Raw genomic sequence first — 12,685 nt, forward strand, 5'->3', positions numbered from 1 at the left:
ATAAGCTGAACCAGCACTTTTTGAATCAGGCCCAGCTTTGCTCTCTTTGGGTTACCTGCTTTGGTTGCCGAGATGAAAACCGATCTCCGGCTTTCTTGTGCCCGGCTGCCTCTGCTTCTTTTGTAGGAGCTCCGCTTAGGTGAAGCACTTCCTGTGTCCTTTTGGCCAAACTCCTAGCACCCATATCCTGGAAGGAAAATAAATCATAAAACACTGAAGTTCTTTCTCTTCTGTTTTGTACATCCTGCTAGGTCTTATTTCCCCTAAGCAGCATAACCATGTATGGGGAGGCTTGTTTTTGCCCCTGCCTTTCTCAGTACCTAAGCATTAAGAAGATACTTCAACTGGTTCGTCATGGAGATGCACAACTTTGGACAGAATGCTAATTCGCATTACAAATGCACCTCTCCTGCATTAACAACAACCAGGATGATCACAAACACAGTGAGATATAAGCTCAAAAGCAATTTAAGACTCACAGGTGTGGTGACCCTGGATCTGGGACACACCCAAAACCACTTGAGGGACAACATGGAGAGTTTGGAGTAGGAGACAGGTTGGGAACAACTAAAGACCCAGTTCCCAATCTCAGGTGGCCCCTTGTCACTGGGGTATTCCACACCAGGAGAGCTGGAGGAACCCAAACCCAACCACTGCCTGAATCTGAGGACAGCCTTGCCCTTCAACTCAAAGTATTTTCTTGAGAATCTGCTAGCTGCAGCAGAGACCCCCACACATACTCACCAGTGTCACCAGAGCCAGCACCTGTGGAATCAGGCAAGGCCCCTTGCAGAACAGGACCTTTCCAAGGAAAAGGGAGAAGCCAATTCACTCTACCCAAGCCATGGCTATAAGAACCAGCAGTTGGCTGATAACGTTTATGCTGCATTACTCATATTACCCTGCTTTGCTCTGACCAAGGTTCTGGCTCTGGCCTTTGGAGCTGCCAATGATCCGGGCATTCATGGAGACCCTGACTCAGAATAATGTTTGAAAATACTCATAGCTGCAGAGTTATCTGGGAGTTCTATCCTGAGAAATGTTGTATACGCCAAACTCTTCACTGCTTAGAACCACTTTAATCCGAGGCCCAGTGAATGCCCTGGGGCAACAGATATCACTGCATTACTGAAGATCAGATGGTGGAAACCAGTATTCCCTCTAACAGGGATTCCCAGATGTTATTCACTACAACTCCCAGCATTCCCAGCTGCAATGGCCTTTGGCTGGGGGTTAGGGGAGGTGTAGTCAATAACATAGGGGAATCCCAGTTAGAGGGAACTCTAGTGGAGACCTGATTGGTAATCTGGCACTTTCCCTACTATTTATTTAGAAGCAGAACTCCATCCCCATTAATTTCTTTAATCTGACTGGATGAGGAATGCACTTTGATAGCCTTTGGTTTTACTTGGGAAGCTTCAGGATTAGATCCATAGCCTTATCACCGGTTAGGATATTGTGTGCATGTTAAAACTGTACATAATTCCAATTTAAATGAATACATCTCTGATGGTTTTAAATAAATACATCTCTGATGGTTTAAAGCAGGGATTCCCAATCAGTGGGGCTCCGCATGTTGCTGAACTACAACTGCCATCATCCCCAGCCACAATAAATTCATAGGAAGAAAGAAAGATGATAGATTTTTGTTTAAACTATTCCTGGTTCGGAGAGCATAATTCAGTTCCAGATGCTTTTAAGTCACATGGGGTAGCTATAATTCTTGCATGCAAATTTGACTTTATTCTTAATGATGTTTTCAGGGATCAATATTGGCAATATATATACATTATTTTTTTTAAAAAAAAATAGCTGCCACACATGCGCAAATGTCCTCTGTGAGGCTCTGGGCCATGCCAGGCCCCACAGAGGCCATTTGCACATGCGCGGCAGCGGGCAAAATGGCCAGCGGGCAAAATGGCCAGAACACTGAGCTACAGAGGCCTGAAGGGGCCGGAAAAAGCAGTAACACAGGCCGTGACGGTAATTAACGAGCCTAGTGGGGGGAGGAGGAACTTTCATGGACCCTCTCCCCCACGACCTACAGGAAGCCCCCCAAAAGGGCTAAAGGTTTTAAAGGGGGGGGCTTTGCGAACTCTCCCGGACCGGAGGCGGGTTTCTAAGGGATGCCGGACCGAACTGGTCCGGTCAGGTTTGAGTCCAGGCCGGACTCGAACCGAACCGGGCCAGCCAGTTCTGTGCACATCCCTATTGGAAATATGAATGGCACCCTGTTGTCAGTGTAGGGACTGCGGTGTCACAACACAGGAAGTGTGGAAGCACACTTGTTTTGTGTTATTGTTAAATGTTAAATGTTATTGCTGCCTGTTCTTTTATTATTTGTCTCTAGTTTGATAATTTAGTTTGGTAATTTTAGTCTCTAGTTTTGATAATGTTGTGTTGTAAGCCGCTCAGAGAACAATTTGTTATGGGGCAGTTAACAAACGCCCTGACTCCACTGCAGGGTCTAATCTGGAAAGTGCCCAGCTCTTTCAAAACAGGTGTAATATGCTCCAGGCAAGCAGTTCCAGAGAGAACCCTAGCAGCTGCATTCTGCAAGGGCAGCCCCACATAAAGCACATTGCAGTAATCCAGCCGTGACATGACTAAGGTGAAGCCCTTTTTGTTCACTCAGGCCTTTTTAACTTTTTAAATTTTGATCTGATTTTAACTGATTTTTAAAAATGTTTTAAAAACTGTTTTGTATTATATTTTGTATCCCCCTCCCCCCACTTGGTCTGTTATGATTTGATGTGTTGTGTGTTTTTATCTTATGTTTTAATGTTGTGCTGTAAGCAGACCAGAGAACAATTTGTTATGGGGCAGTTAACAAATAAAATGTATTATCATTATAAGGCATGGGTAACCATGGCCAGATGCTTTCTAAAGATTGGGATGCTATGAAAGTGGTTATTCGGGGCAGCTGCATTAGTGAAACAAGCTTTCTTAAAAACAAAACAAGGCAGCCAGAATTGAGCTGCAGATATAAATTATCAAACTAGAGACGAATCATAAAAGAACAGGCAGCAATAACATTTACAGGAAATTACTGGACAAACAGCATGAATTGTAGTCAGTGGAAATGGGCAAGGTTTCCACAGCAATGATTTACCTTAATCAGAAGTGCTATGAATCTGGAAACAGGAACTCTTAACTGCTAGCAAATTGTCTAAATCAAAACCTCTTTCTTAACACTGGTTATTATTTCTGAGAGGTCTTATTGGTCGACATTTACAAGTTGCGTCTATGGCTCTTGCTCTGATCCAGTCATGCTTTTAACTCTGGTTACACCGTCCGGCTTACTACACAGTGCCCCACTGATGGAGAGTGGGTTGTGTGCTGGCCCTGTGAGTGTATTCATTTATTTACTTATTCATTCATTCATTCGATTTCTATACTGCGCTTCCAAAAATGGCTCATGGTGGTTAGAAAGAAAGAAAGAAAGAAAGAAAGAAAGAAAGAAAGAAAGAAAGAAAGGTAGAGTGTAGAAAGCGCATTGACACTGCTTGCAAATGCACAAAGCCTCCTTGGCCCCTAAAAATTGTCTTTGCACTGTAGGATGATTCTTCCATTAGGAATGATGGGAGAATTGTCCTGAAGTGATGATCAACTCTTCAGAGCTGTGGAGGCTCCGCACCCCTGAAAGCAGCATCAATGGGCTTTCTACACTTATGGAGCCAGTGTGCACACCTTGCTCCTCCATCAGCAGGGTGCTGCATGATATCTAAACAACCAATGTTTTTCTGCAAAGCTCTCTTGTTATTTTGGTATACATTTGTTTCTAAATAAAAATGTTATTAGTTTCATTAATGTCTAACTCTAACCATAAATGCCTTGAACTTGATTTCAAACTTAAGTCTTCGACTTAAATTTGTCTTAGCAAATGGATGTGGAAGGGGCTGTAACTCAGTGGCAGAGCATCTGCTGAAGGTTCCAGGTTCAATCCCTGGTATCTCAAAGAGCATTTTCAGAGGGCAGGCTTTCTCACAGGTTTACTGCAAGGCTTTACTGCAAGTTCAAATCTGCTCCAAAAAACCAATGCAAAAATTGATTTTTTTACCCTGGACATAAATCAGGCTACATTTCATTGCCTAATGAAAAACCTGAATCGTGTGTGGAGGGCTCCCCAATAGCTTGCAGGGACTTCGGGTGCGGGAGACCCCCCACGGCCAAATCTGGTGCTGGAGACCTCCCCCACCCCATGGCTGCCGGAGACCCTCCTGTGGCTGCAGCAGCACTCATCAGAGGCGGTGAGAAAATTTTTGTTTCTACTTAGAATCCTTGAACCAGCCCTTAGCCAGTCAGGGGGGTTCCTTCACACATCCCTAGAAGGACAGCACCATCCAAACCAGCTCCCCTCTCTGACCTTACTGTTTACCTTGCTCACAATCACAAAACAGGAGTGCATGCACACTTTCTGAATTAGAGTAGGACACTTATCCTACTCTGACTATAAAAGTGTGAACTGTCTTAATATAGACAATACTGAGCTAGATTGACCAATGATCTGACTCAGTACAAGGCAGCTTCCTATGTTCATATGTATATACATTCTTATGGTTTGTGTAACCTGAGAAACTAGGTACAACTGTGGAAGCAAAGTTATCTTCCCTAACTTTTCATGCCTTATGTATAACTTAGTGCAAGTACCAGCCTCTCTTTCTGGGTGTTTTTAGGTTTATACTACCTTTGACCCTCTCTTGCATTATTGGAGATGGACTTACAGTGCATCGACCTTTTGCACTAACTATCCTGGTGACCACTGGGGGCATTGGGAGTAGAGATAGTGAGTAAGGGTCTCCCTGAATGTTCTACCTGTCTCTACTCTATGACCCCTGATCTGACACTTCTGCACTTCCTGTGCTGAGTCACAATCCTTCCTTTCCTCCTAGAGAGCAGATGGAAACATCTCTCTCTCTCTCCTTACCTATCCATTATGTAGTCCTTTAGAGTAGGTTTAGGCCTTTCCTATCCAAGTGTATTTAACCAATAAATATTTAGTATTTAGTTCTACAAGAATCTCCATGTGTTTTCTCTAAATAGCTGCAACAACTAAACCATCCTCTGCTACCTACTCTGTAACTGGGGTGTGTGCTCATTCCTTAGTGCTCTGCTGTTTTACCTATTGAGGGTAAAAATTAACAACCTCTAACATGCATCACACATGTGAACATGTGGTCATTGCTAATGTAAAAGAGAAAGCAGAAAAAGAGGCTTTTGCAGTGCATATGAGCAATTCTGACCCACATAGTTTTTGCTTTCACAGAACAAAGTGATTTAAGCAAAGCATGTGTTAAAGCATGTGAGCCAGCGTGGTGTAGTGGTTAGAGTGCTGGACTAGGACCGGGGAGACCCGAGTTCAAATCCCCATTCAACCATGAAACTAGCTGGGTGACTCTGGGCCAGTCACTTCTCTCTCAGCCTAACCTACTTCACAGGGTTGTTGTGAGGAGAAACTCAAGTATGTAGTACACCGCTCTGGGCTCATTGGAGGAAGAGCGGGATATAAATGTAAAAATAAATAATTTTTTTAAAAAAAAAATCTCATGGTTAAAAACATTCTCTCTCAGATTGATCATATCTACCCTAAAACAGCCTGTTTCATAGATGCCTCACTCCCTCTGTCATACTTGCTTCTCCCTAACTCAGTCTCGTCTCTCCTGCTGCTGATGCTAATATTGCATGCTATTACCTTCCCCTCCACAGAAATGCACTTCTTTCATAAGTCAGAGTTTTAAAAGATGGATAACTGGTTGATAGGGTGTCAACAATATGACCCATCCTCAATCAGCAGTAGAAATCTATTATTCCTTTTCTTTGGAGCCAACAAAAAGTGTTCCTCCCCAGACAATGTGGGTTACAAAACTTCATTGCTATTGTCAGCACGTAATAGTTTTCACCTTGCCTCAGCATTCACATCCTGGTAATTTAATATCGGAATCCGTTTCCTGGTTAAGCAGGGCTTTGGTTACTGTAGTTACCATGCATTCTCCCTCTCAGCTCTGTGCATAATGCTTTGTAACCTCTGCTCTGCTGTTTCCTTATTTTTCTGGCACAAACTGAAACCAGCCGCAAACAGTCCGGGATTTCCCTGCTTCCCAAATACCCTTTGCTCTCTCTCATTCTCTTCCTTTAGTGCTTCACTCATGACAATAACTTCTGCGAGTTTTTTGGTATTTTAAAACATGCCCTTCTGTCAATCCTCTTTGTGCATTTTGTATGGATTGTTTTGTGAATAAAGGTAGACAAACAATAGGCTCTGCAGCGAAGTGAAACTTTCAGCTCTGACAAAAGGTGCACTCCGATTCCTTTCAATAAACCAGCATGAAGGCGTCTCCCTCAGTTCCATTATAACTCCATCTTCCATTCTGTTGTTTCAGCCTGTTCACTCATGTTCTGTACCACTGTTCCCCAATCCTGTGCTATAGCAGGTATTAGTTTCTAAAATTTTGCCTTACTTTTCACCTGTTGCATCAACACAATACAGTCCTTAGATGCCACATATACTGCAATTTTTGTTTCAGAGACAGCCCAATTCTGCTAATACACCTACATTCTGACCCTGCATAACTTGCAGCAATTGATGAAAAAATAGTCCCTTTTGGCTTATTAACTGGTGGTCCCTGATGAGAGGGTGGGCTTAGTCTGGGGAGTTTGGGGACAAATTGCTCACTGTCTTTGTAACTCTTTTAGGTTGCTCATTTGGCAGTGGCATGAGAGAGAGAGAGAGAGAGAGAGAGAGAATGGTCTTGGTTTGATTTACTACTACTGATACAGTTATTGTTAGAATATTGATATGCACAACAATTTTGGAAAAAAATTCACTCTAAGATGCAACAAATTTTAAATATAAACTTTCCCTATTCACCTGAGCTTTTTTTTTGTTAAATATGACTAAACCTTATATACCTTCTAAACACACGGAGTTGTCCTTATATATGATTACTGCTGCCAGGATTTTCTGTGCTGCCAATTGGGGATCACATGCAACCCCGACCTTGGACGAGTGGCTACTAAAGCCATGGGAATATGCCTTTATGGCTAAGATCGCTGCTTATTTATAGAATACCTCAGATGAAATATTTTCATTAACTTGGGAACCTTCCATAAATTACAATTTAGCACAGGGTCAGCATCCACACCCAAGATTTTGGTTTGTTTGTTTTTTAATATTGAGGGTTGATTAACACATTACTTATATCTTTCTGTAATATCTGATGTGAGGGGGAAGGTTGGCAAAGGATGGAAGTGGAATCCTGGATTGTCATATGTAACTGTTGGAAGTTCAAGGGATGATAATAATATAATCATGTTATTTCTTTTTCTTTTCTTATTAAATAATTTTTTTTTAAAAAAAAATATTGATATACAGCTTTTCAAGAAAAAAGCTTCAGACAGTGGAGTTATGTATTAAGGAATGAGAAGATGGTTCCTTGTCCCAAAGGGCTGGGACTCACATTGTAAAAATAAAAACAAGGGAGTAGCTACTGGGAAGGATGCTATAGTGGACTGAACAGGGACAGTTGCTCTCCCCCTGCTAAATTTAAGAGAGTCACCACAAAACAGTAGAAAGTGGTTCACTATCTCAAAGGGGCTCACAGTGCAAAAAGAAAAACAAGATTTAATAGGGATAATTGTGCTCCCCAACTAAGATGATTCCCTTCCTATTTGTCCCTCCTCTTTCTACTGTTTTTTCATAGTAAAAAACCCCATGACATTTAACAAAAACTAGTGTAAGAGCACATAATGCAGTCACTGAAGCTGGGTAAGCTGAGTAAAGTAAAGTAAAGTTGCACCGTAGAGTCAGTGTCGACTCCTGGCGCCCACAGAGCCCTGTGGTTGTCTTTGGTAGAATACAGAAGGGGTTTTCCATTGCCTCCTCCCGTACAGTATGAGATGATGCCTTTCAGCATCTTCCTATATCACTGCTGCCCGATACAGGTGTTTCCCATAGTCTGGGAAACATAGCAGCAGGGATCTGAACTGGCAACTTCTGGCTTGCTAGTCAAGTCATTTCCCTGCACCATCATTTCCCTTTGTGTGTGTGTGTGTGTGTGTGTGTGTGTGTGTGTATTAGCTTTGCTCACCCTTGCATGACAGATGGAGAGATCATGCACACAACCTCGGCTGCACGCTCCCGAGGTCTGGGGGGAAGCCAGGAGCTGACTCTGCCGTGCTGCACACCCATGCAAGCGTCAGCGGCCAAAGCTGGGATCGGGAGGAAGAAGTCCTCCCGCATTCCAGTGTGCTCCGTGCCAGGAGTGCAGCGGCTGCTCTCAGTGCGGCCACTCCATCCCCCAGGGTCGCTGCCCTAAATGGTGGCCGGCCAGCAGAATCCATCTACCAGGTGGCGATCACACAGACAATTGCCTGCCAAGGTAGAATGGACCCATGGTTTGTTCTACCTTGGTAAAATGCCGGGTACAAAAGGCAGCCTCCTCCACAGGTCTGGAGCAGCGGGGGGCAGAAGGCTCCCAGCACTTCAGACAACACAAGCTGCTTTGGGTAACCCAGGCAGCTCGTGTTGTGTGAATGCCTTCTGAGTCTACTAAATTGACATGTACTGTGCAATTATGAAAGGTACAGGACTCCTGTCATCCCTTACATCTAGTCAGCCCAGAGATAAAAATAGCAAGGTGGTCATGTCCAGCTGAAACTTTGAAAAAAGGTCCCATGGTGCAATTAAAGTGGATATTAGGTCTGAAAAGGCTTAAGTCCTATTGAATTAGAAGAATATCTAGTGGGTAGTCTTTCCAGGATCAGAGCTTATATGTACATAGCACCAGCATGGATTTCGAAATAGCACAACACACTGGTGTAGGGATGCCATGCAATGTAAATTCTATTATGCTGTTATGTTTATTTATTACATTGAACCCTACCCTTCCCCCCACAGAGCTCAGGGCAGCATATGTGAAGATAGGAACATAAGAACAGCCCTGCTGGGTCAGGCCCAAGGCCTATCTAGTCAAGCATCCTGTTTCACACAGTGGCCCACCAGATGCCTCCGAGAAGCCCACAGGCAGGGTGTGAGGGCTTGCCCTCTCTCCTGCAGTTACTCCCTTGCAACTGGTATTTAGAGGCATTGTGCCCTCTGAGGCTGGAGGGGTCGCACAGCCACCAGACTAGAAACCATTGCTAGACCTATCCTCCATGAATTTGTCTAAGCTCCTTTTAAAGCAATCCAAAGCTAGTGTCTATGGCAAAGAATGGCACATCCCATGGCAAAGAATTCCATAGATTAATTATGCGCTGTGTGAAAAAAGCACGTCCTCATGTTGGTCCTAAATTTCCCAACCTTTGGTTTCATAGGGTGACCCCTGGTTCTAGTGTTGTGAGAGAGGGAGAAAAACTTCTCTCTGTCCACTCTCTCCACTCCATGGAGAGAGTGGACACCTCGATCATGTCTCCCCTTAGTCGCCCCCTTTCCAAGGTAAAGAGCCCCAGGTCTTTAAGAACGTGGTTCCTACTCACTTCATTTATTCTCACAACAATCCTGTGAGGAAGGTTAGGAGGAGTAACCATAACTGCCCAGGGTCACCCAGTGAGTTTAACAGCTAAGTGGGGATTTGAACTCATGTCTCTCTGCTCCTAGTCCAACATTCTAACCGCTATCCCACACTGGCTCTCTTTATCATGAGAACAACCCAAGATAAAACCTGATGAGCTAGTCAATATTATGAGAAAAGTAACTTAATTAAGATTTGTAATTATATGCTGCACACTTTAAGAGGGTGAATACTTCTCCTTGACTGTCGTAAAACTGAGCTCCCAAAGGTTTACCTGCTCCTCTTTCTGAGTGTCATCCTTTAGGAATATCTGCGTGTGTCTGGAGATGGAGGTAGTCCTGTAGAACTCCACAAGCTTATTTAGTGACTCGAACTTCTCACTCCACAAAAAGTAGAAGCCTTTTGTGTCCTTCATCACTTTAAAGTGCTGGGCATCCTCTTCATGCCTGGGTACGAAAGGGAGAAAACAAAATATTCACAGCTGCTTTATGATTCTCAGGGCCAAACAATGCAACACATTAAATGTGTACTTTTGCCCTTGGGTGCTTGGTGGTTGTTTAGAAATTAGCCATAGGATGGGTGTCCGTGTCCCTCCCGGACTGAGATTGTGGCAGGATACAACCCTCAACCAGACCAGGGCCCCCCATTACTGCTCTTTCTCCTGGGAGAGGGAAGCTCCTATTGGCTTCAGGGATGATGGGACCCTTGGCAAAATGCCGTCTGGAGGGTGTGTTTGTGTGGGGATGTAAAGTTTGTGAGGCCCTGGGAGGAGTTTACCTTGGTGGCAGAAGTAGTGAGTCTTTTTCCTCCTGCTGCCAACGGCACTCCTCTTGGCATCTGGAGGAAGGCTGGTGGCTGTCATCTTAGACTCCTACAGTGCCCTGAACATTAAGTCATTCCAGGACATGGGGCGGAGTGGGGTGGGGGTGGGCTGCTGTCACAAAAGCATGGCAACGTTATCAAAAAAGAAAGAAAAGAGTCCAGGCCTGGTGTCAGTGTTGAGCCATGACAGGATGCTGGGACCCCATCAGCTTGCCCAAACGTGCCGCTTGATGACTCCAGATCTGCATCAGCAATGGGAGGGCACATAACTGCTTTGGCGTATGCCATTTTAATAGAATAGAATAGAATAGAATAAATATTTCTATACTGTCCAAAACTTGTGTCTCTGGGCGGAGACAATCCAATTGTCAGGAGCTACCTGCATTAAGGCTGGGAATCTGGGAATCTGCATATCGCAGCCCTGTGTGGCAGCCTGTTGAACTACACAATCCTTGCCAGAACAGAGGAAGCTGCCAGATACCGAGTCAGACCACTGGTCCATCTAGCTCAGTATTGTCTACCCAGACTGGCAAAGGTTTCTCCAAGGTTGCTGGCAGGAGTCTTTCTCAGCCCTGTCTTGGAGATGCTGCCAGGGAGGGAACTTGCATTGCGTTCTTGGGCTCTAGTCTGACCTGACCCAGTCAGGGTTTTAATTGGATCTGTCCAGGAAAGGAAGGATATAAAGACCATGTCTAGGTTCAGGTTTGGCCTTAATTTCCAATCTCTTTGGTCCAGGAGCATTGTATTTTCTGCTCCTGGTTCCCACTTGGCTTGACCTCCCATCCCCAATGTTGGCTTGGATTTTCAGCTTGTCTCTGGCTCCTAGTTCCAATGTGTTTGCTTGACCTGACACACGACTCTGGCTCTAACATATGGCTTCCCTTTCAGTCCTGGTCCTTGTCTGTCTGTTTGGCTTGATCCCTCCCTGTCTTCAGTTCTGACTTTCAGCTTGTTTTCTGTTACTGGTCCTTGCTTATCTGCTTGACTTGACGGCTGAATTTGGCTCTGACATTTCTTGTCTTCTGCTCCTTCTGGTTCCTATTGTCTGCTCAGTGTTGACCTTTGGCTATGATGCTGATTTCCAGTTTACTTCATGATCCTAGTTCAGGGCTGCACAGCTCAGTGGGGCCCCTAGAGTGCATGCCAGCCCCAAACAAATGCCAAGTCCCCTCCTCCTCCTAAAGTGTTGCTTTCAGGCTGCAATGCTAGGCATGCTTCCACGGGAGTAAGCCTCACTGGGCACACCATGGAGCATATTTCTGAGAAAGCATGCACAGAATGGCGCTATAAGGCAGTTTCCAGCTGCTGTGTTGCTGCAGGATACCTGGGGGCCAATATAATAGTCCCTGTGGGCTGAATCCAGCCCCCGGGCCTTATATTGTGCAGGCCTGTCCTAGTTGATTCTCTCACTCCTGATCCCATTTTCAATGTATGAACATGGGCTGCTCCTCTGCCGTCTGCGACATGGCCCTTCCCCCTGGTGGTGCGGCCTCTTGTGGGTGCACTGCTCCATTCCCTTGCGGGTGCACTGCTCCTGCCACCCATGCTGCTGTTCCTACCTGCCACCATCAGGCTCTTCCTGGGCCAGTGAGAAGTAGGGAACCCCCTTTCTGCTTAGTCCGAAGTATGCTGGTAATACAAGGTGTGCATTTCTCCTGATGCAGACACAGGGCACACAAGTGACTTGCATTACCAGCTGACTCTGGGTAGTGAGAAGCCAGAGGGGCCTCTTTGGGGGTTTCCTGCTTCCCACCAGTCCAGGAGGAGCTTGGTGAGTGGGCAGTGAGGGGAAGACGAGATGAGTGAGTGAGTGGGTGGCCAGTTGGCCAGTGGTGGAGTGGCAGGGAATTGGCAAACAAGGCAGCCCCGGAGGCAGGGAGGCCTCCTTCTTAGGTCACATCCAACCAATTATAGATCTGCCCCTGGCTTTGCCTGCAGAGAGTCCCGGGTCCAATTCCTGACATCTCTAGGTGGGGCTGAGAAAAACTCCTGCCTGAAACCTTGGAGAGCAGCCAGTGTAGACAATACTGAGCTAGATGGATTCATGGTCTGCCTTGGTATAAGGCAGCTTCCTATGTTCCACTGACACCAGTTTAAACCAATGGCCAATATAAAGGCCACTAGCACAAGCATAATAAGTGTTCCTACCAGTAGTTTGCATAACACCTGGCCTAACAGAGAAGGCCAGTGGGAAAAACCACAGTTCTTTTGCATAATCATATCTGGTTAAAGGTCAGAGAGGAAACCATGTGGTTCCTGTGTTACCAAACACTCCTCTGCCCTTCATCCTGTACCACAGACTCCTCACTAATTTAGAAATAACCTAAACCATCCTTTCCTTTACCACAGTTAGG

The 12,685-nt window shown here is 45.1% G+C and overlaps 1 protein-coding gene across 2 annotated transcripts in view; it reads right to left on the bottom strand.

The window, feature by feature from the left end:
* Positions 1-12,685, bottom strand: part of GRAP2 (GRB2 related adaptor protein 2) — a 95,718-nt gene that overhangs the window by 15,090 nt on the left and 67,943 nt on the right. For both annotated transcript variants that reach the window (XM_053257085.1, XM_053257086.1), the window contains exons 5-6: positions 9,784-9,955; positions 56-187 (exon numbers count right to left, since the gene is read on the bottom strand). In XM_053257085.1, the coding sequence (XP_053113060.1) occupies positions 56-187; positions 9,784-9,955 (304 nt within the window). The remainder of the gene's footprint in view (positions 1-55; positions 188-9,783; positions 9,956-12,685) is intronic.

Source organism: Hemicordylus capensis, chromosome 5 (genome assembly GCF_027244095.1).
Source record: "Hemicordylus capensis ecotype Gifberg chromosome 5, rHemCap1.1.pri, whole genome shotgun sequence".
Lineage (NCBI taxonomy): Eukaryota > Metazoa > Chordata > Lepidosauria > Squamata > Cordylidae > Hemicordylus > Hemicordylus capensis.